This window comes from Neovison vison, chromosome 3, assembly GCF_020171115.1.
Source record: "Neovison vison isolate M4711 chromosome 3, ASM_NN_V1, whole genome shotgun sequence".
NCBI lineage: Eukaryota > Metazoa > Chordata > Mammalia > Carnivora > Mustelidae > Neogale > Neogale vison.
In genome coordinates this window covers 50592555-50613460 of record NC_058093.1, presented here as the reverse complement: position 1 = coordinate 50613460, position 20906 = coordinate 50592555, and the positions used below count along the sequence as shown (strand labels likewise).

The window sequence follows — 20906 nt, the reverse complement described above, 5'->3', positions numbered from 1 at the left end:
ATTGGTAAATTTGAGAGCATTTAGCACTACGGATGCACTTCATTGACATGTAGGAGCTAGCTCGTCTTTCCACAGCTGTTGAGTGATTTTCATCTCCTTCTCTATCTTGTAAGCTGCGCAGGGGCGGCTTACCTATGCAGGGAGAGGTCAGCCCCCATCTAGTGCTGAAGCATGTCCATGTTGGAAGTTCACTGTCAGCAAGCCCATTTGTCTAGTATACCTACTGCTTCTATTAGTAAGAGAAGTCATATTTTATTATTTGTTTCGTTTCTCAGTTTGTTCATAACTTTGGCAGAGAAGGAGTTAGCAGCTTTTGGGTGCTCTCTTTGGAGGTACCTCATATATGATTCTGTTTTATTTGGTTTTATATGTATTTTTAGTAGTTTTCCATATACATGTAGAAAAAAGTCTGGAAAGATAAGCATTATAGTTTCAAAAGAAGTTAGTAGAATTAGGAGTGGGGTTTTTTTTGTTGGTACTTTGGAATTCAATTAATTTATTAACGTGTAATTAAGATGTAGTTAAGTATTTTAAACCTGTAAAATATACAGTATAGTCTGGACTTCCGTGTAGAAGAATTGGGCATCTTTGTATAAGAGAAAAAGCTGGACCTGAGTAGATGTTTCCACCTCATAGCATGGCGCTTGAGTCTAGAACTTATGGTAGGCAAAAATATATTTCTTTTCTAAAATCTCTGGCTTGTCATTTCAACACATATGTCACAATAATTGCTTTCCATCCACTAATAGTTTGAAGCAATTTGCATGATTTTTAAAAGCAAGTTCTAGCATTTAACTGAGGTTAACTGGATTCTGTATTTCTCTTTCCTACTTGCAAAGTTTGCTAAGCCTTTTTATTTTGTGGCTTCTTTTATTATTCCTTGCTTTTAAAAAAGGAATAGCTCTAAATTTCTACCATCCTTCCTGCTTCTCAGTGTGATAGGCCTATATGAATATAATACTCAGATTTGGCCATATTTGAAATTATAAATTTATTAAAAAGGAAAAAGATTAAACAGTGTTTTTAAAGTGGTTTAAAAAAAGAAGTATTTCTTGACTTCAGAATTTTATAAAAGTTACTAGAGTAGAGTAGGGACATCTGGGTGGCTCAGTCAGTTAAGTGTCTGCTGTCAGCCCAGGTCATGATGCCAGAGTTGTGGAATTGAGTCCTGCATTGGACTCCCTGCTTAGCAGGCGGGGAACCTGCTTCTCCCTCTGCCTGTCACTCCCCCTGCTTGTGCTTGTTCTCTCTCTCTGACAAATAAATAAAATCTTAAAAAAAAGGGGGGGGGGAGAGGAAAAATGCAACATAACTTAGTCATTATAGTCTCATCATGCTTTTTTAAAAATTTACTTTTTAGTATTTATTTCAGTTAGGAAATATTTCAGACCACAAAAACATGCTGAGAATAAAGTAATCTCTAGATATTCCATGCCCAATGTAATAAAACAAAACTTTTTATAAATACAAGTAAGTCCCTGTATACCTCCATCCTACCTCCAATTTGATGTTTACCATTATTATGCATATATTATTTCTACTACCTATAAAAGTGTCATGAATATTGGGTATTTTTAAGTATTTTCAAACTTATTATGAAACATTAATATAGACTGAGAATGTAAAATGGAACAGCTGCTTTAGAAAACTGTTTGTCAGTTCCTGAAAAAATTAAGCATAGAATTACCACACATCTCAGCACTTTTCTTAGTTAGATATATACCAAAGAAAGAAGTGTGTAATTGTACAAAACTTGTACACAAATGTTCATAGCAGCATTGGATTATTCATATTAGCCAAAAAGTTAAAAAACGAAATAAAACCAAACAACAACCAAATGTTCAGCTGGTGAATGGATAAATAAAATGAGATGTATCTACAATAATATTCAGCGGTAAAATTAACTGAAGTACTGATACATGCGTGTGGATGAACTTGAAAACATTCTGCTAGATAAAAGAAGCTAGTCACAAAAAAACATATATTCTATGATTCTCTCTATATGAGAATTCCAGATTAGGAAAATTTATAGAAATAAAAAGCAGATTCATGGTTGTCTAGGGAAAGGGTTATGGGGGGGACATTGGGCTGTAACTGCCAGTGGGTATGGATTTCTTTTTAGGGTGATGAAATGTTCTAAAATTAGATAATGGTGGTAATTGTACAAGTATGTGAATATGCTAAAAAAAAGAATGAAATTGTACTTTAAATGGGTGAATTGAGGAAATGGTACACTTTAAATGGGTGAATTGTATTGGGATGTGAATTATATCAGTAAAGCTATTTAGCAAGTTTATGTGATTGTTTTATATTCTCCTATTAACTTTTTAAATTCAGTATAAGCCAAATCACTGTATTTTGCGATTTATATATTTTTGTACATTTAGTTCTGTATAACTCTTTTCACATTACACTGTATGAATTTACTGTATTTTATTAATCCTTTTCCTTTTTTGCCTTCAAAAGCAATGCTTTTGTGAACAGTCTAATCCATATTTCCTTATACGATGATATATTTTTATTTTATTTTATTTATTTATTTTTTTTAAGTTCAACACAGGGTTAAACTCAGAGCCCTGAGATCAGGACTTGAGCTGGTATCAAGAGTCAGACACTTAATTGACTGAGCCACCCAGGCGTTCCAGTGATGATACATTATTAAGGCTTTATTCCAAACTAGAATTTGGTAGGATTAAGGATGATTTGTAATTTATTTAGTGTTATTTAACTATTTAGAACATGTTTTATTGGTGTAACTTAGAATATTTAATTCATATAATAATAGTTCTACAGTTTAAAGTTGAAAGTAGTAAAAGTGCTCTGTCTTCTGAAGTTCTTCAATGGTTCTTTTGTATTTGGCAAAAGAAAAGGGCTTCTTAACTACTGTTCCCTTCTTGGTATTTTTTTTTTTAATCTTTAAGGATTTTTATTTATTTATTTGACAGACAGAGATCTGTCTCTGTAGGCAGAGAGGCAGGCAGAGAGAGAGTGGGGAAGCAGGCTCCCTGCTGAGCAGAGAGCCCGATGCGGGGCTCGATCCCAGGACCCTGGGATCATGACCTGAGCCGAAGGCAGAGGCTTTAACCCACTGAGCCACCCAGGCGCCTCAACCTTTCTTGGTATTTTACTGTTAAATACGACATGTCTTAATTTTTGTGTATGCTGATATTTTATAGAAAAAGCCACAAATGAGTACAACACTACAGAAGATTGGAGTCTTATCATGGACATATGTGACAAAGTTGGAAGCACTCCTAATGGGTAAGATTCCCAGCAATGCCCAGAACATGCCTAGGAGCTTAATAACCTGTGTCTCTTTTTCTGGTGTAACTTTGAAAGGAAAATGAAATTTTACTATTTACTTTTGGGGGACAAAAGTTAAGAGATCCTGGTGGCCAGATTTATGAGACAAGCCTTATCCTGAAAGAACTAGGGGGAAAGAGTTCAGCTGAAAACCTGAGATATCTAAAGCTTTGATGGAGGTGTGGACACATGTTAACAATGAAAAGACTAGGGCGCCTGGGTGGCTCAGTGGGTTAAGCCGCTGCCTTCGGCTCAGGTCATGATCTCAGGGTCCTGGGATCGAGTCCCACATCGGGCTCTCTGCTCAGCAGGGAGCCTGCTTCCTCCTCTCTCTCTCTGCTTGCCTCTCTGCCTACTTGTGATTTCTCTCTGTCAAATAAATAAATAAATAAATAACAATGAATAGACTAGTTATTTAGGGAATTCCCCTGTGACTTAGAAATGTATGGGAGCCTTTTAATAATGAAGTATATAAATATAATAATGTAGTACATAATAGACTGAAGAAGCCATTCAGTAATGAGTAGGTAAATATAATAACATCATTATGAAAAAGTGAATATAAAAAAAGGGTGCTTTGGGGGGAGAATGCAGCAATTAAGCTGAACTGTTTATACTTTAGTAGACTGGTAAAAGCATTTAATGTTACAACTTCTCAAGGTGCCTTCATCCATGTTTATACTACACCTTTGAAGACTATGACTATATATCTTGGGGGTTATGTTTTTAAGATAAGAATTTGCCATCTGTGAACACTAAACTTGTCTTGAAGAAACGAGAAGATAATTTATATGACATAATTTTTTGTGTTGATATTTTGGAAATTATTTGACTATTCTAAAAAAATTTTTTTAGAGTCAATTAATTAACATATAAGGTATTACTAATTAGTTTCAGAGGTAGAGGTCGGTGATTCATCTGTCTTACATAATACACAGTGCTCATTAATTATGAGCCCTCCTCAGTGTCCATCAACCAGTTACCCCATTCCTTCATCCGCTTCCCCTCCAGCAGCCCTTTTTTTTTTTAAAGGAAACTCCTTGTCTTTTATTATTTTTTTTAAGATTTTATTTATTTATTTGACAGACAGAGATCACAATAGGCAGAGAGGCAGGCAGAGAGAGAGGGAAGAAGCAGGCTCCCTGCTGAGCAGAAAGCCCGATGTGGGGCTCGATCCCAGGCCCCCGGGATCATGACTTGAGCCGAGGGCAGAGGCTTTAACTCACTGAGCTACCCAGGCGCCCTGCCTGTGTTCTCTTTTAAGGGAAATTATTTGGCTCTTGATTTTGGAATATACAATCTTTGCAACAAGCACCTCCTTTTTTTTTTTTTTTTTTTTTTTATGAGTTCCATAGTTCTATGAATCATTTTACAGATGTAGTCCTTTAATGATAGGAAGTTTGCAGGATTTTGTTCTTAAGTTTAAAGTTATTTGGTAATAGAATGCCTTATATTTTTAGTGTTTAAGTTGAAATTCTGAATAAATACTTAATATTCTTCGTTTTTTTTTTTCCCTTAGGGCAAAAGATTGCTTAAAGGCCATAATGAAGAGAGTAAATCATAAGGTTCCTCATGTTGCTCTGCAGGCATTAACTGTAAGTAAAAGTCATGTTATTATTTGACCCAAATTTTAAATGTGTATTTATTTTAGTAAGTTAAGTAAGATAATATCTCAACATTTGTATATTGATTTTTATTTTAATTAATAGCTTCTTGGGGCTTGTGTGGCAAACTGTGGAAAGATATTTCATTTAGAAGTATGTTCCCGTGATTTTGCAACAGAAGTACGTGCTGTGATAAAAAATAAGGTAAATTTTAAAAAGAGAAGAAATTTAAGTCATTAAAAAGTACATTTACTGTCTGTCATTTTAATCATTTTAACTATATATAGCATTAATGAAGTTGTATTATGAATGAAATCACTTTTAGCTAAGTTTGAGATGAAATAAATTTCCTGTTCTAAAATTTGGTATTTTCATTCATAGCACCAAAAACTGTTTTCCTTCGCAAAGCATATATACCAGTGATAATAGCTAATCTTTATTTAGAGTTAGTAAGCAGTCACTGCTTTTAAAATTCTACATATACCGTCTTGTTTAATGCCCTTAATAATCCTTAAAGGTTAGATTCTCTTACCATTCCTGATTTATAAATGCAGAAGCTGAGGCTTAGAGATAAGTTCAGTAACTTATCCCAGGTCATGCAGCTAGTAAATGGCACAGCTAAAGTTCAGATCCAGGTTTCTTGAACTTCAGAGTCCAAACCAACTACTAACCTGTACTGATTCACACTACAGATGGCAAGGAAAGAGAAACTTTATTTTAGAGCTGAGTTGGGGGGAGGTCTTCACAATAGAGTTTCTGGTGCTGATTTCTTTGGGACAGAAACTCTGAAGCTTCTTTTGCTATTAGTGGCAAAAATCCAGAAATTTTAGCTTAATTGATACAAAAAACTTAATCTAATATTGAGCATATTTTAAAAAAATAGAAGAAATAACTTCTGAGTATAAAAAGATCATCATTGTAGTGAAAGTTAGGAATTATTGTTTAAAAGGGTAATTTTATAAGAAACAACTCTATCTTATAATGAAAATAGGTATTTATGAAGCGCTCATCTAGGCTAGGGTTTGCTGAACTTTAGTTGATGTTTATATAATTAAAGAGAATTTTGGTGGTAATAATCTGTTAAATAATTCAAGTACTTACTTTAACCATTACCTTAACCACGGTTGTATTTCTTTCTTTGCATTGCCTTTAAAAGGCTCATCCTAAAGTATGTGAAAAACTGAAGTCTTTGATGGTAGAGTGGTCAGAAGAATTTCAGAAGGATCCTCAGTTTAGTCTAATATCTGCAACTATTAAATCTATGAAAGAAGAAGGAATTACTTTTCCTCCAGCAGGTTCTCAGGTAAGAGATTCATTTAGATACATGATTGACCTTACACTATTTTGAAGGTATATATTTTATATAAAAGCTAGGCAAGGTCTGTCTTAATCATCCTTTCCCACCTGTACTCTCCAGGTGCCTATCTGAGATAGTGCCTTACATTTAGTAGGTGTTCTAATTGTTGAGTGAATGTGTCTTCTATATATCAGAACTTTGAGAATTGAATCAGCCATAAATAATCTGTTTAATGCTGCTCTAAGTCTAGAGTCATGCAAAAGGCATAGATGTATGAGGGAGCCCTTATGTTTAAGAAATTTATAGTAAATTTGGAGGGTAGCTACATACATGTGAAAAATAAATTGTAAGTGACACATACAGGTGAGGGAGGGGTAACAAAAGACTAGATGTGAGAAGAGAGAGGTTAATACAGACTGGGATGGTAAAGAGGTTGAATTTTTAGACTGGAATGCATTTCAGTAGATAGGTGGGAAGAGGTCCTATTAGGGAAGGGATGTTGTGGACAAATTCATGGAATTGAGAAAGCTCAAGACCTGTTTGTTGAAGAGTGAATTTGCCTGGAGTGAACAGTTCGCATACAGATGAGTGGAACTATAAGACTTGAAATTTATTTTAGGAGATAGGGAAAAGCTTTAGTAGGACAGGGGTGTAGGTAGGGATAATGAATCACAGAGTGGGCTATTTAAGTATTAGAGAAGAACACTATCTTGAGTTTGCTTCAGTGCCTCTTGCCTTCCACTTAATATTAGGATATGGGCTAGGGAAAGAAACTAAGAGGAGGAGTACTGTATATTTTATTTTAATTTAGACTGTAGACTAAACAGAATCTTTAGAGTTGACCAGAACGGATTCAAGGGGGCATTTGGGGACAAAAATCTTACCTGTTATGAAAGCAAGCATTTTTCTGCTCTGTCTTCTGCATGTCAAAAACCTATGTCTAAAGAACTGGTTGATGGTTCAGAATCCTGGACATCTCTGTCTTCCATGCCTTTATTTATTTATTTATTTATTTTTAAATATTTTATCTATTTGAGAGAGAGAGCGCGCACACAGGAGCTGGGAGAGATGGAAAAGCAGACTTCCCACTGAGCAGGGAGCCCAACGCAGGGCTCGATCCCAGGAGTCTGGGATCATGACCTGAGTGGAAGACAGACACTTAACCAACTGACCCACCCAGGTGCTCCTCTTCCGTGCCTTTAAATTTAAGCGTGACCTTCCTAAGTCCTCTGCTGTTCCCAGAGAAGCACCATGGTTCAAGTACAATGAGTATTAAATAACAGCTTAACATGTATTCCTAGAATTGCACCTGTTGTCTCTGTCCACCATCTCTCTTCAGTAATTATCATGGCTTCTTGCTGCTGCTTCTCATGGAGCTTGATGCCCCTCCCTGAATAAAAGACCTTGGGCAGTTGAGATCAGGGAAGTACAGTTAGGAGAGATTCATATTTAAGTACTTTCTCTATGACATGTTCTGTGTTAGATATTAAGATGGAGGCAAAATGTAAGCCAGTCCATGCCTTTTGTGAGTTTATAGTGTTTTCTTGAGAACTCCGATGTTTTATTTTAGTATTTGAAAACTGCTACTTAAAATTTTTACAAAGAACTTCACTTTTAAAAGAAACTCATCAGTTTTTTAAAAATTAACATGTACGAGTAATTATAGAGCTTGTGTTTTCTTTGAAACGGTGGCTGTGTTCATTTTACTCATACATTACAGACTGTCTCAGCTGCTGCCAAGAATGGTACATCATCGAACAAAAACAAAGAAGATGAAGACATAGCTAAAGGTAAATGCTCAAGCATGTATAATTTAGTGTTGCTTAAAACATCCTTGTTAGAACAATTTATTTAAATAAAAATTATAATCAAACTGGGTATACTTTTAGTATTATACCTCAAATCTAGTAGGGTCTGAAAAGTAAGGAAAATAATCAATATGATAAAAGATTGATTTAATTCATAATCCCTGTCAGTAATATGTATTTAATGTCCTACCTTCGGAGAGATTTCATTTCACCTTTTCTTTAATGCCAAAGTTATGAGTCAAGCACAGAAATATGTTCACGGCTTGTCCTATATGGAAAGCTACCCATATTATAATGTCACAATCTGTTTGCTATAAAAATAATAGCTGCTGTATATGACAGACTGTGATAATATGGAATGAGCAAAAACTTTATTTTAAAAAATGTCATGATTTTCTGCCCTGCCCTCCCACATTCCAGGAAAGTTAACTGTGTAGAATTTAATTGGACAAATAAAATATTAACTTCATTTATTCTTATTAAGTATTACATTTTTAAATATTTATTTTTAAACTTTAAAAAATCAGAATTAATTCTGGCTCTCTTGTTTTTTACATTTCAATTTTTCAAATTAGCTATTGAATTATCATTGCAAGAGCAGAAGCAGCAGCATGCAGAAACAAAATCCTTATATCCCTCTGCAGAAATTCAGTTAAATAATAAAGTTGCAAGGAAAGTGAGAGCTTTATATGATTTTGAAGCCGTTGAGGACAATGAACTCACCTTTAAACATGGTGAAATTATTATTGTTTTGGATGACAGGTAAGTTTTATATCTTTATTTCTGGAATATTTTGAAGTTATTAAGTATAATATTCTTTAGAATCCTGGATATTCAGGTCTTTGACTTTGGTATATCTAAATCATAATAGAGCCTTTTCATACCTTAATTTTTTTTTCTAAAATAGAAGTTAGACTAGGTAATATGCGTTCTTTATTGTTTTATATCTTAGATAAAAGGTGTATTAAATAATATTGTTGCTTATCATAGTTGTGAAGCATAAATATTCAGTCATCTGAATCCCTTTACATTGGGAGTTGTGTATATTAAAATTACTGGCAAAGAAAACAACTTCAGGAAGAAATACACCCATATTACCCTTTTTTTTTTTTCCTTAAGTGCGGGAGAGAGAGGAGGGGCAGAGGGAAGAGAGCATGTGAGAATCTCAAGCAAACTCCATGCCCAGCTCAAACCCAGATGCCGGGCTTGAGTTCACAATCCCGGGGATCATGACATGAGCTGAAACCAAGAGCTGGATGTTTAACTTGACTGAGCTACCCAGGTGCCCCAGCTATATATTATCTGATAAAAGCAACCAAAAGCTATGCTCAGTTCTTCCCCAATTCTTAACGCTACTATACTCTCCCTCACAATTTCTCTATCATTTAAAGTTAGAGTAAAGAATAGAGGGCGCCTGGGTGGCTCAGTGGGTTGGGCCGCTGCCTTCGGCTCCGGTCATGATCTCAGGGTCCTGGGATCGAGTCCCACATCGGGCTCTCTGCTCAGCAGGGAGCCTGCTTCCCTCTCTCTCTCTCTCTGCCTGCCTCTCCATCTACTTGTGATTTCTGTCCGTCAAACAAATAAATAAAAATCTTTAAAAAAAAAAAAAAAAAAAAAAAGAATAGATCTGTGGGGCGCCTGGGTGGCTCAGTGGGTTAAAGCCTCTGCCTTCAGCTCGGGTCATAATCCCAGGGTCCTGGGATCAAGCCCCACATCGGGCTCTCTCCTCAGCAGGGAGCCTGCTTCCTCCTCTTTTTCTCTGCCTGCCTCCCTCTCTGCCTACCTGTGATCTCTGTCTGTCAAATAAATAAATAAAATCTTTAAAAAAAAAAAAAGAATAGATCTGTTTTACATCTGAAGCTAATATAATATTGTATGTCAACTACACTTCAACTTTTTTTTTTTTTTAAAGATTTTTTATTTATTTATTTGACAGAGAGAGAAATCACAAGCAGGCAGAGAGGCAGGCAGAGAGAGGTGGGGGAAGCAGGCTCCCTGCTGAGCAGAGAGCCCGATGCGGGACCTGATCCCATGACTCTGGGATCATGACCTGAGCGGAAGGCAGCGGCTTAACCCACTGAGCCACCCAGGCGCCCCAACTTTTTTTTTTTTTTAAAGATTTTATTTATTTGACAGTTAGAGATTGCAAGTAGGCAGAGAGGTAGGCAGAGAGAGAGGAGGAAGCAGGCTCCCTGCTGAGCAGAGAGCCCAATGTGAGGCTCGATCCCAGAACCCTGGGATCATGACCTGAGCCGAAGGCAGAGGCTTTAACCCACTGAGCAACCCAGTCGCCCCTACACTTCAACATTTATTTATTTATTTATTTATTTTTAAAGATTTTATTTATTTATTTGACAGAGATCACAAGTAGGCAGAGAGGCAGGCAGAGAGAGGAAGGGAAGCAGACTCCCTGCTGAGCAGAGAGCCAGATGTGGGGCTCGATCCCAGAACGCTGGGATAATGACCTGAGCCGAAGGCATAGGCTTTTACCCACTGAGCCACCCAGGCGCCCCACTTCAACTTTTAAAAAAGGATAGATCTGTCTCTATTGGGCCTAATTCTGTTTTTCACTTTACTTTTAAAAGAAGTTGCTGAAATTTAGCAAGGGTGATACCTAACAGCCTGTTACTATGAACAGAGATTGCAGATGCATTTGATGTCTGTTATAAATAACTTAGTAAGGATATATTAGTGTAATGCATTTTTAAATGAGTAGATATACAAAATGGTTTTACTTTCACACAGTAAATAGTTACTGAGAATATGTTATGTAATGGGCTCTATTTATATAAAAATTGAATGAGGACACAGTTGTGTCTTTTAAAATCTAGACTAATGGGAGTTAAAATCTCTATTGATGTTTGTATGAAATACAGATTGCAAATGCCATGAAAGAGGTAGTGTTGGGGTCCAGAAGAGAACAGCTTTGTACCAGGTACAAGCATCTGGGAAAGAAGGCTTAACCAGAGGGTTCATTTCAGGTGAACGTTGGTTTTGACAGGATAGGAAAAATTTTGCAAGAAATCAAGAATAGGAAAAGAAGGTCTCCTAGGCAGTCAAGAAAGTAATCATTTTTCTTCTTTAATTTTTTTTTCTTTTTAAATAATCATTTGGAGTGGAACACATGATTCCTGAATGAAAGTAAATAAATATTAAGGTGCAGAAGTAGTGTGGGCTCTGAACACAGTCTGAAAGGTCAGGCTTTTTAGCTTGTGTGTTTTAGTTGGAATATTTACAAAAGAACGTAGATTTATACTTCAGGTACTACTATATAACTAGAAATTAAATTTATAAAATAAATAGAGACTAAACTACAATACAAGTAGTTTTTGCTCTAAGATTCAAATTTTGAGTGTTTTATTTAGTGAGAAAATATTCTAAAATAAATTGCTGTTTGGGGCCCCTGGGTGGTGCAGTTGGTTGAGCATCTAATTCTTTTTTTTTTTTTTTTTTAAGATTTTATTTATTTATTTGACAGACAGAGATCACAAGTAGGCAGAGAGGCAGGCAGAGAGAGAGAGAGAGAGGAGGAAGCAGGCTCCCTGCCCAGCAGAGAGCCCGACGCGGGACTCGATCCCAGGACTCTGAGATCATGACCCGAGCCGAGCAGCGGCTTAACCCACTGAGCCACCCAGGCGCCTGAGCATCTAATTCTTGATTTCAGCACAGGTTGTGTTCTCAGGATCATGAGGTCTAGCCCCATGTCAGGCTCTGCTCCGTGGGAGTCTGCTTCAGATTTTTTCTTCCTCTCCCTCTGTCTCTCCCATTCATGTGCATGCTTGTTCCCTCTCACGCATGCACTCTTGTCTCTTTGAAATAAATAAGTCTTTAAAAAATAAATTGCTACTTACAAGGTAGAATACTAAGTAATGACACAGGTACTTTATCACTTATCTTCAGCAGGCCTGTACTACCCTGTGCTGTGATAACTCAGTTCTCTTTTTCTTTTGTGCCTGTTGTGAGTCTTTCATACAGGCCATATCCCTTGACATCACTGGATGTTCACGTGGCGTTACACTCTTATTGTAGTCTGTAGGCTTGCAGTGAGGGAAGGGTTATGTTGCTGGGCTGCATGTGTCTTTTCACACGTGTTGAAGCTCAAAGTCATTGAACAACTTAGACTCTTATAAAACTATTTTCAGTTGAGACTTAACACTGCAAAAGAGAATCTTTTTCTTTATAACTTCTAAGAGAATTCAACATGAATATACTAGAATATGTAGGTTGATTGCTGTCATTTTAATGATAGAATACCCTAATCTTAAAGTTGCTATAGACATGTTTATTAACACCTATAGGTTAAATGTTGTCATTCTAGGTGATGGATTATCACTGGCAAGATTTTTAAGCACAAATGCAAACTGGGATCCTAACATTAAATGGTAGTCTTCGGTTAAAAGGAGGTTCGTCTCGATGATCCTATTCATTGTTTTCATATTGCTGTGGAAATGAAAGCACAAATTAAAATTTTCATATATAGAACTTAAAGTGTCTGGAAGATACATCATTCTTGGACTTCAACTTAAGAAACAGCTAATAGAAAAGGGACGCATCTCTTATTTACAGGAGATACCAAAAAGAGGTGCCTGGGTGGCTTGGTGGGTTGGGGCCTCTGCCTTCGGCTCAGGTCATGGTCCTTGAGTTCTGGATCGAGCCCTGTATTGGGCTCTCTGCTTGGCGGGGAGCCTGCTTCCTCCTCTCTCTCTCTCTGTCTGCCTCTCTGCCTAGCTGTGATCTCTCTCTCTGTCAAATAAATAAATAAATAAAATCTTTAAAAAGAAGAAGAAGAAGAAGGAGAAGAAAATCTTTTCACTTTCCACATTTTTACCTTTATCTCACCACTTCTTATTTGTTCTGTATGTGCTCTTCCAAATAATCAAATAGGATTGGTTGCCTAAATTAAATAATAGGTATTTTAAGGAAATGACACCCCCCCCACACACAAGATTACCAAGATTTCCACATTTACTATTTGTATGTTTGTGGTTTTTTTCACATGACTGTCATATTCGTAAAAAAGGCATCAGTTATCTTTAGCCATTGTCATTATAAAAGTCAGCAAAGGGGCACCTGGGTGACTCAGTTGGTTAAGCATACAGTTCATGATTTCGGCTCAGGTCATGATCTCATGGGTCATGGTATTGAGTCCCATGTCAGGTTCCACACTTAGTGGGGAATCTACCTGGGATTCTCCCCCCTCCTTAGATAAATAAATCTTAAAAAACAAAAGTCAGCAAATAAGTTGTTTTATTTGAGAAGTTAATGGCCTAAAGGGGAGACTCAGGTTTTCATTTATTTTGAGACCTGAAATGAGCCAGGATAACTTAGTTTCTTTTTAGTGTGCAAAGTTTTCTGTTTATATTTTAATTTTCTTGTTCATTTATGATGGCAGCAGGGCAGATGTCATTTATATTTCCAAAGCCCTGATCTCCTTTGTTTCCTGGAAAATGCCTGTTTAATCCAAAACCCATGTAGACTTCACGTCTTCTGAGAAGCCTTTACTCTCTGTTACTAGTTTCCAGTAGTCAGGAGTTCTTTCTATGTGCTGCTATAGCTCCCTGAACATAATAGCATTGCTCATCCTGTACTGTAATCACATCTCTACATATGTCTCTCCGGCTACATGATTCTGAAGAGGGTCGGTACTTCCTTGGGTGGGAGGAAGGGGGAAGGAGAAAACAAATCCCAGAAGTTTAGTAAAGCAAAGTAACATGTTCTTAGTAACAGGAGGGTTGAAAAATACTGCACTAGATTTTCATTCTTGAAGGCAGAAACTCTCTCCATTAGCTTTGTAACTTCAGTGCTTAACCTGATTTACTTGTCCCTCTTTGGTAGGTTTTCATAAAGTGTTTGGTGTATAATCAATTAATTGATAGTAAAGTTTCTGTCTTTATCGTTTTTCACTCAGCTGTGATTTTTTTTCTTAATATAAAAAGCTCTAAGTGTAAATGCTGCATATAATTATCAAATGATTTATGTAAAACATAGTGCTGAATTACTTGATTTAGAAGTTTAAAATTGAACGGTATTTTGTGTCATTAACATTCCAAAGAATGAACAGATTGTCAGTGGAGGGAATATAGAGCTGAATTAGGGCTCGGTTGATTAGAGCTGAATTAGGGCTAGAACAGCCTTTGGTTGTTTTGCCTACTTTTATGCTTCATTAGAGAGTTTGTAGTAGTGGTTGGGAGGGAAATGATCCTACATTAGTAGGACCACTAGAGAAGGCTACACATAAAATTGTCGATAGGTTCAAATAAAATCCACATGTCCATTTCACAGGTTTGGCTTTTCTGGTTTTATATAAATTTTTCTCTGAGTTCAACTGTCCTTTTTAAAATGGGATGCTTAATTTAAAAAGCATGTAAGAGAATTCCTCATTTTATATAGACATCAGCAGACATGATAGATAACGTATTAGACATCTATATATTAGAATTGTCAGTACATCAGTTATTTTCTGATTTTAAGAATTTGGGTGATATATAGCTCACATCTTTGTGGTACTTTTTAAATGAAATGGTATTTCAGAGTCATAGGAGTTAATTCATCCTCAAGTTTCATTTTTAGGAATGTCTACTCAGTAAGTCAAATTTTGGAGAGGAATAGACAAAATTATCATTTCTACATTCTGTGATTGTTCATATAGAATGTTCAAGGAAATCAGTGGACAAATTATTAAAATTGGTAAGAGTTCATCAGGGTTGTTGGATATAAGCTCAACAAAAATCAGTGGGTACTTTAATCGCAGCTATTTAGAAATGTAATAGAAAAAAATTGCTATTCTCAATAGCAATAAAAATTATAAATGATCTAGGGCTAAATCTAATAAAGAAATGTGAGGACTTTATGGAGAAAGTTAAAAATTTCCTTGAAAGATATGAAGTTTAGAAGTTTAAAATTGAACGGTATTTTGTGTCATTAACATTCCAAAGAATGAACAGATTGTCAGTGGAGGGAATATAGAGCTGAATTAGGGCTAGGTTCTTTTTTTTTTTTTTAAGATTTATTTTTTTGAGAGAGAAAGAGAGAGCATGAGTTGGAGAGGTGGAGGGAAAGAGAGAGAAAATCCCAAGCAGTCTGTGCTGAGTGCAGAGCCCATTTCGAGACTTGATCCTGGGTCCCTGAGGTCACGACCTGAACTGAAACTGAGTCAGAGGCTCAACCAACTGTGCCACCCAGCCACCCCTATGACATATTAAATATAAATGGAGAGAAACACATATTCAGGGTAAAGAAAACTTTAATATTGTAAAGATTTCATTTTCCCCATATTAAGACATAAATTCAGTGCATTTGTAATTCAAATCCCAATAGGACTTTTTTCAGAGACCTTGAACATGTTTTAATTTTAACATTAATATGGAAATATGAAAGTAGGGTACTTTCCCTGCCAAGTATCAAGGCATATTAATAAGCTGTAGTAAATAAATATATAGATAGTTCAACAGAATGGAATCCAGATTCGTCTGCTCATGAACAGATAGCAGCCTGCTGTTTGAAAGATAGGATATCATAAATCAGTAGAAAAAACTATGAACTATGCAATAAATTTTGGGGATGAATGGCTGGGATGAATGGCTCTTTATAGAGTATAAATAAAACTGACTCAGTATCACATAGTACATATGGTTTCATTCCAAATGGATTAAAGAGTGGAGTGGGGTGCCTGGATTAAGCTTCCAGGTCTTGGATTCTGCTCAGGTCACAATCTCAGGATTGTGAGATCGCGTTCTGTCCATGCTCAGCTCAGAGTCTGCTTGAGATTCTCTCTCCCTCTCCTTCTGCCCCTCCCTGTACTTAACACACACTCTCTAAAATAAATTAATCTTTTTTTTTTAAGATTTTATTTATTTGACAGGGAGAAAGAATACAAACAGGCAGAAGGAGAGGGAGAAGCAGGCTCCCCATGGAGCAGGGAGCCCCATCTGGGGCTCAGATCCAGGACCCTGGGATCATGATCTGAGCTGAAGGCAGCCGCTTAACCGACCAAGCCACCAAGGCGTGCATAAAATAAGTGAATCTTTAAGGAAAAAAAAAAAAAAAAAAAGATTTAAACATAGGGAAGAGATAAAAAAGAAAACCAAAGCCACTAAGTGTATTGGAAAACAGATTTGGGAGTTCAGGGATAGAGAATGATTTCTTTTAAGAAAGCTATATAAACCATAAAAGATTGCTAAATTTGATTACATGGAACAAAAAACACCATGCAGTAAAAGAAACTATAAACATATGTTAAAAGACAAGTGACAGTTTGAGAGAAGGTATTTGCATAATTCAGACAAACAGTTGCTATTCAGAATATATAAAGAACTCCTACAGATCCATGAAAAGAAATAGCCCCATGGAAAAGAAAGGTAGACAGAAAAAATGAACCAGCAGTTTATAGAAGAGGCGGTCTAAATGGCCAGCAAAACGTGTGGATGCCCTGGAAGTGCAAATGAGCATAGCCTTGAGAGATGATTTCTCCCCTGTCTAATACCAAGTATGGCTTGGACAGTTAACAAGCGTGAGGGAAAATGACATTCTCACATGCTGCTGAGGGAAGGAGGATGGTGTATGGCCATAACCACTTAGGAGATTATTTGGCACTATTTGGTAAAATGGAAAATATTTTAATCCTGAGGCCCAGCAAGTCCACAGCTGTGGGTAGGCCTAAAGAATTGTTGCTTGTGTGCCCCAGAATCTAGAATGATCATTACACCAGTCTTTATAAGGTGAAAGAATTTAAGTATGGGGATGGATAAATCAAATATGCTGTATTCGGATGAGGGATCTTTAAAAGGGATAAACAAGATATGAAAGTATTAACATATAAAATGTAAAAATCTATAATGATTAATGTTTCTATAGACTTTTCTGTAGGTATATGTAAACAAAAAATACACTTGCAGGAAAACTACATACCAACTTTATGCTAACGGTTTGGTAGGCTGGATGTGGGGTTGGGACTTGGGGTTGTTGATAAAGGGGACTTGATTGTGACCTGTAATGTACTTAAAATGTAGAGGAACAAGTGACATTTTTGTACTATATTTTCAGTGATGCCAATTGGTGGAAAGGAGAAAATCACAGAGGAATAGGACTCTTCCCATCTAATTTTGTAACAACTAATTTAAACATAGAGTCTGAGGCAGGTAAGTTAAATTTTAGGGAAGGTTAAACCTATTGAAGTTTTTTACACTTGAGTTTAATCGTTCAGTTTATCTTTGTTGATTTTTAAGTTATTTCTGTGCCTATCTTAAGGCTCAAACTCACAATCCTGAGATCAAGAGTCATATGCTCTACCAACTGAGCCAACCAGCTGTGCTGGTTCAATTTTGAGTATAAAGTAGATTGACAGTTAACTTCATTTTAAATTATTTATAGATAATACAGTTTAATTTCTTACAAATTAAAGGGTTAACTTCAAGTCAATTCCATTATTTTTTAAAATCTGAGAATTAATGTACATAGTTACATATAAGGCATAAAATAATCTATGATGACCATGCAGATATTTAATTCAACCTGATTATGGTTTAAGAGGTAGTTTGTGTCTTTAGTATAAAGAATACTGATTTTATTCATCACTGAACCACAGTATCAAGGGGAGTAGGTGGCAGGGTGGGGGCTGGTTGACAAGTGCCAAGTATGATTACAAGGGTTAGGAGTACTCCTAAATTTTAAATTTTTCTTCACCTTGATTCTAGGGAACTTGAAGTAATAAAGCAGGGTAATTAAGACAGTGGGTTCCTGCTTCAGATCTTCTGCTGTCAACCATGCAGAGAAAGCTTCCATTTGTTAGGCAGGCAGGAAAATGGGGGTTGCTGAGTGTAAAGAACAGCTAATAGTATTACTAACAGAGCTCATGATCAGAAATAATGCAGTTCAGTGGTGTTTGAGTACTCATTTATCAGGTATTATGCAAAGTCAGTGGCTTGCACTATTTCATTTAATCCTCGTAACTCTGTTAGATAGGTACGTTTTTTACCCATTTACAGATAAGGAAACTGAAGCTGGGAGTTTATATGACTAGTAGGCGATAGAGCCATGATTCTGAAGTTAGCCAGTCTGCTCTTAGACGTACTGACACTGATTCACTGCAGGACATGTCCGTGCTAGATTGTATTATCAGTGTTAAAAGAAGAGCTTGAATTGTGAAGGCTGTGTGCATTATGTGTAACATCATCTTTGTATGAGTGGAGCAATGGCATTCCGTTAAAGTAAACTTGAGAGACTTGAAGACTCATGTAAAGACTAAGTACTTTCCCAGTATTTATACTTTTTATTCCTCTAGTCTGACTCTCTAAGTAGTTGTGAAACTTGAAGACGCCGTTTTTAATAATATCAGAAGACCATCCTTGGGGGATTCTGTATGGAAATTTCCCCTTGGCATAGGCTAGAGCACCTGAGCTGTAGTTTTAAAAATAAAAACTAATCTAGGTTTTCAGTGTATCTTTATGTTATGTTGAGGTTTGCTCCTTAGGCAGTGTTTGAAAGTTAGCCAAATATTTGAAACAAGTGGCTAATTGTTGGGACTTAAAAATCCTTTGGTTATAGAGATTTTTTTCTCTGAGGGGTGTGCATTTTATTGGGAATCATAAGTACTCTTCAGCCAGAACACAATGTCTTCATTCAAAGCTCTCACATGTCCTACATGAGATTTTTGGGTTAGAGGCAAGGTAGACTTTTATTGTAATTTTATTTTTATCAAAATTTACTTTATTAAAATATAGTTCATTACAGCAACACTCCAGTGAACATTTAAGTTGTGTTCTAGATGTATACATTTATAAATTATCTTTCAACCTTCTCATTATGAAAGGTAGGGGGGTTGTTTGTTTTCTTTGACTTTAAAACTTATCAAAGTTAGGTTGAAATTGAGTATTTCTTTGTTCATTTGGGAAATACATTTTTATAGCAAGGAAAGCATAGAAGGAGCTCATATAGTTAACTCTGAATTTAGCTGTTCAGATTACGCTCTACTGTCTTGTGTATTCAGCCTAGTGGTAACCCTCAGTTTTTCAGAAAATGCTTATAATAACAGTTCTCGTTAATATTGCTCACTTGTTCCACTAGAAGGTAAGTTCCATCAGGGCAGAGATTCTTGTCTGTTATACTCAACTGATGTATTTCCAATGCCTGGCTCATAGTAAGGGCTGAAAAATGTTTGTGGTATGAGTGAATGAACGTATGTAATAACCTGTATTAATTATGAGATGTGATGACTAAAGGGTTTCCTTTTTTTTCTTATGGATAATCACAGGCTACTTACATATTAGTGACTAAAATACCAAAGTACATGCTGAGGAACTTAAAGTTTACTTTGTTTCCATAGCAGCTGTGGACAAATTGAATGTAATTGATGATGAGGAGGAGGAAATTAAGAAATCAGAGCCTGAGCCTGTTTATATAGATGAGGTAGAGTTTTTCTTTCGTTTAATAGTTAAACTATCAATACTTTTAAAAAACCTGTCCTTGAAAATGCTTGGTAAGAGTAATTTCTATGTTCATTGAAATGAAAGCTTTTGAATTTCTAAATGTGCATTTACTTTTTTTAGGATAAGATGGATAGAGCCCTGCAGGTACTCCAGAGTATTGATCCAACAGATTCAAAACCAGACTCCCAAGACCTCTTGGATTTAGAAGGTACTTAGTGAGCGTTAGGGATTAATTTAATGTCTTTTCACTATTTTAGCAATTTATAATGTCTTAAATGTCTTCTGCCTTGTATTTGCTTCTAGAAATTAAGAGATCTCTGTTGGGAAGCAGACTAGTGTAATAAAATAGTAAACATATAACTTGGAAGATGTTGTTACAAACCTGCCTAACATGTTCAGGAGGGGAGCCTTTATTTTTCTCTAAGCCTGCTAGTGATACTGGCTGAAGAGAGTTGGAATTCAGAAAAGGACAGAATTAAAAATAAGACCATATTAAATTAATTGAGTCAAAGTTTTAGAAATTCTTATTTAGAATTCTCTTGATTTTAAAGGGCGAAATTATACGTGATCGGTATTAACTTTGTAATGTAGTCATTTGATGCCTGCTGATGTGTCTTTTTAATCCACAAGAAATTTGAAGTAAAAGAAATGTTTTTTCATGCCTTTTTTTTTTAAATCTTTTGGGAGAAAAATATCTGATAAATGGATAAATCTTAGGGTGCCTGGGTGGCTCAGTGGTTTAAGCCTCTGCCTTCAACTCGGGTCATGATCTCAGGGTCCTGGGATCGAGCCCCACATCGGGCTCTCTGCTCAGCAGGAAGCCTGCTTCCCCCTCTCTCTCTGCCTGCCTCTCTGCCTACTTGTGATCTGTCTCTGTCTACCAAATAAATAAATAAAAATCTTTATTAAAAAAATGGATAAATCTTAAATCTTTTTATAGAATAAACTCTGGTTATGAATATAGGATACTATGCTATCCACTTTATTCTGTGTTTACATTTAGAAATAACACAGAATGTTTAATTTTAAAATGGTTTAAGCACTTGAGAAATGTTCTTTTATAATCTGTACACAATTATGTATTTGATACACTGTGACTCAAGTTCATTTACTTGGCTAATAATTTTCTAGGTTTTGAGGTAGATCCAAATTTCACAGTTGTAAACTTAGTACTTCAGAGAACATGGTCAGATTTCTCTTTTGATTTTGATTTTGCCTTTGGTCAGATATATTAACATCGGTGCTGAGTATTATTAAAATTAAGTCTTTTTTTTTTTTTTTTAAAGATTTTATTTATTTATTTGACAGACAGATCACAAGCAGGCAGAGAGGCAGGCAGGCAGAGAGAGGAGGAAGCAGGCTCCCCGCTGAGCAGAGAGCCCGATGTGGGACTCGATCCCAGGACCCTGAGATCATGACCTGAGCCGAAGGCAGCGGCTTAACCCACTGAGCCACCCAGGCGCCCCAAAAT

The 20906-nt window shown here is 36.2% G+C and overlaps 1 protein-coding gene across 2 annotated transcripts in view; it reads left to right on the top strand.

Moving 5' to 3' along the window:
- The window catches only part of STAM2 (signal transducing adaptor molecule 2), a 52894-nt gene that overhangs the window by 16963 nt on the left and 15025 nt on the right, over positions 1-20906 (top strand). Inside the window, exons 2-10 of one of the 2 annotated variants that reach the window (XM_044242068.1) lie at positions 3177-3261; positions 4823-4898; positions 5013-5111; positions 6064-6210; positions 7925-7994; positions 8588-8774; positions 17055-17149; positions 19336-19415; positions 19556-19643. In XM_044242068.1, the coding sequence (XP_044098003.1) occupies positions 3177-3261; positions 4823-4898; positions 5013-5111; positions 6064-6210; positions 7925-7994; positions 8588-8774; positions 17055-17149; positions 19336-19415; positions 19556-19643 (927 nt within the window). Of the gene's footprint in view, positions 1-3176; positions 3262-4822; positions 4899-5012; positions 5112-6063; positions 6211-7924; positions 7995-8587; positions 8775-17054; positions 17150-19332; positions 19416-19555; positions 19644-20906 lie in introns of both variants that reach the window. The other variant, XM_044242067.1, reaches the window with a different exon arrangement.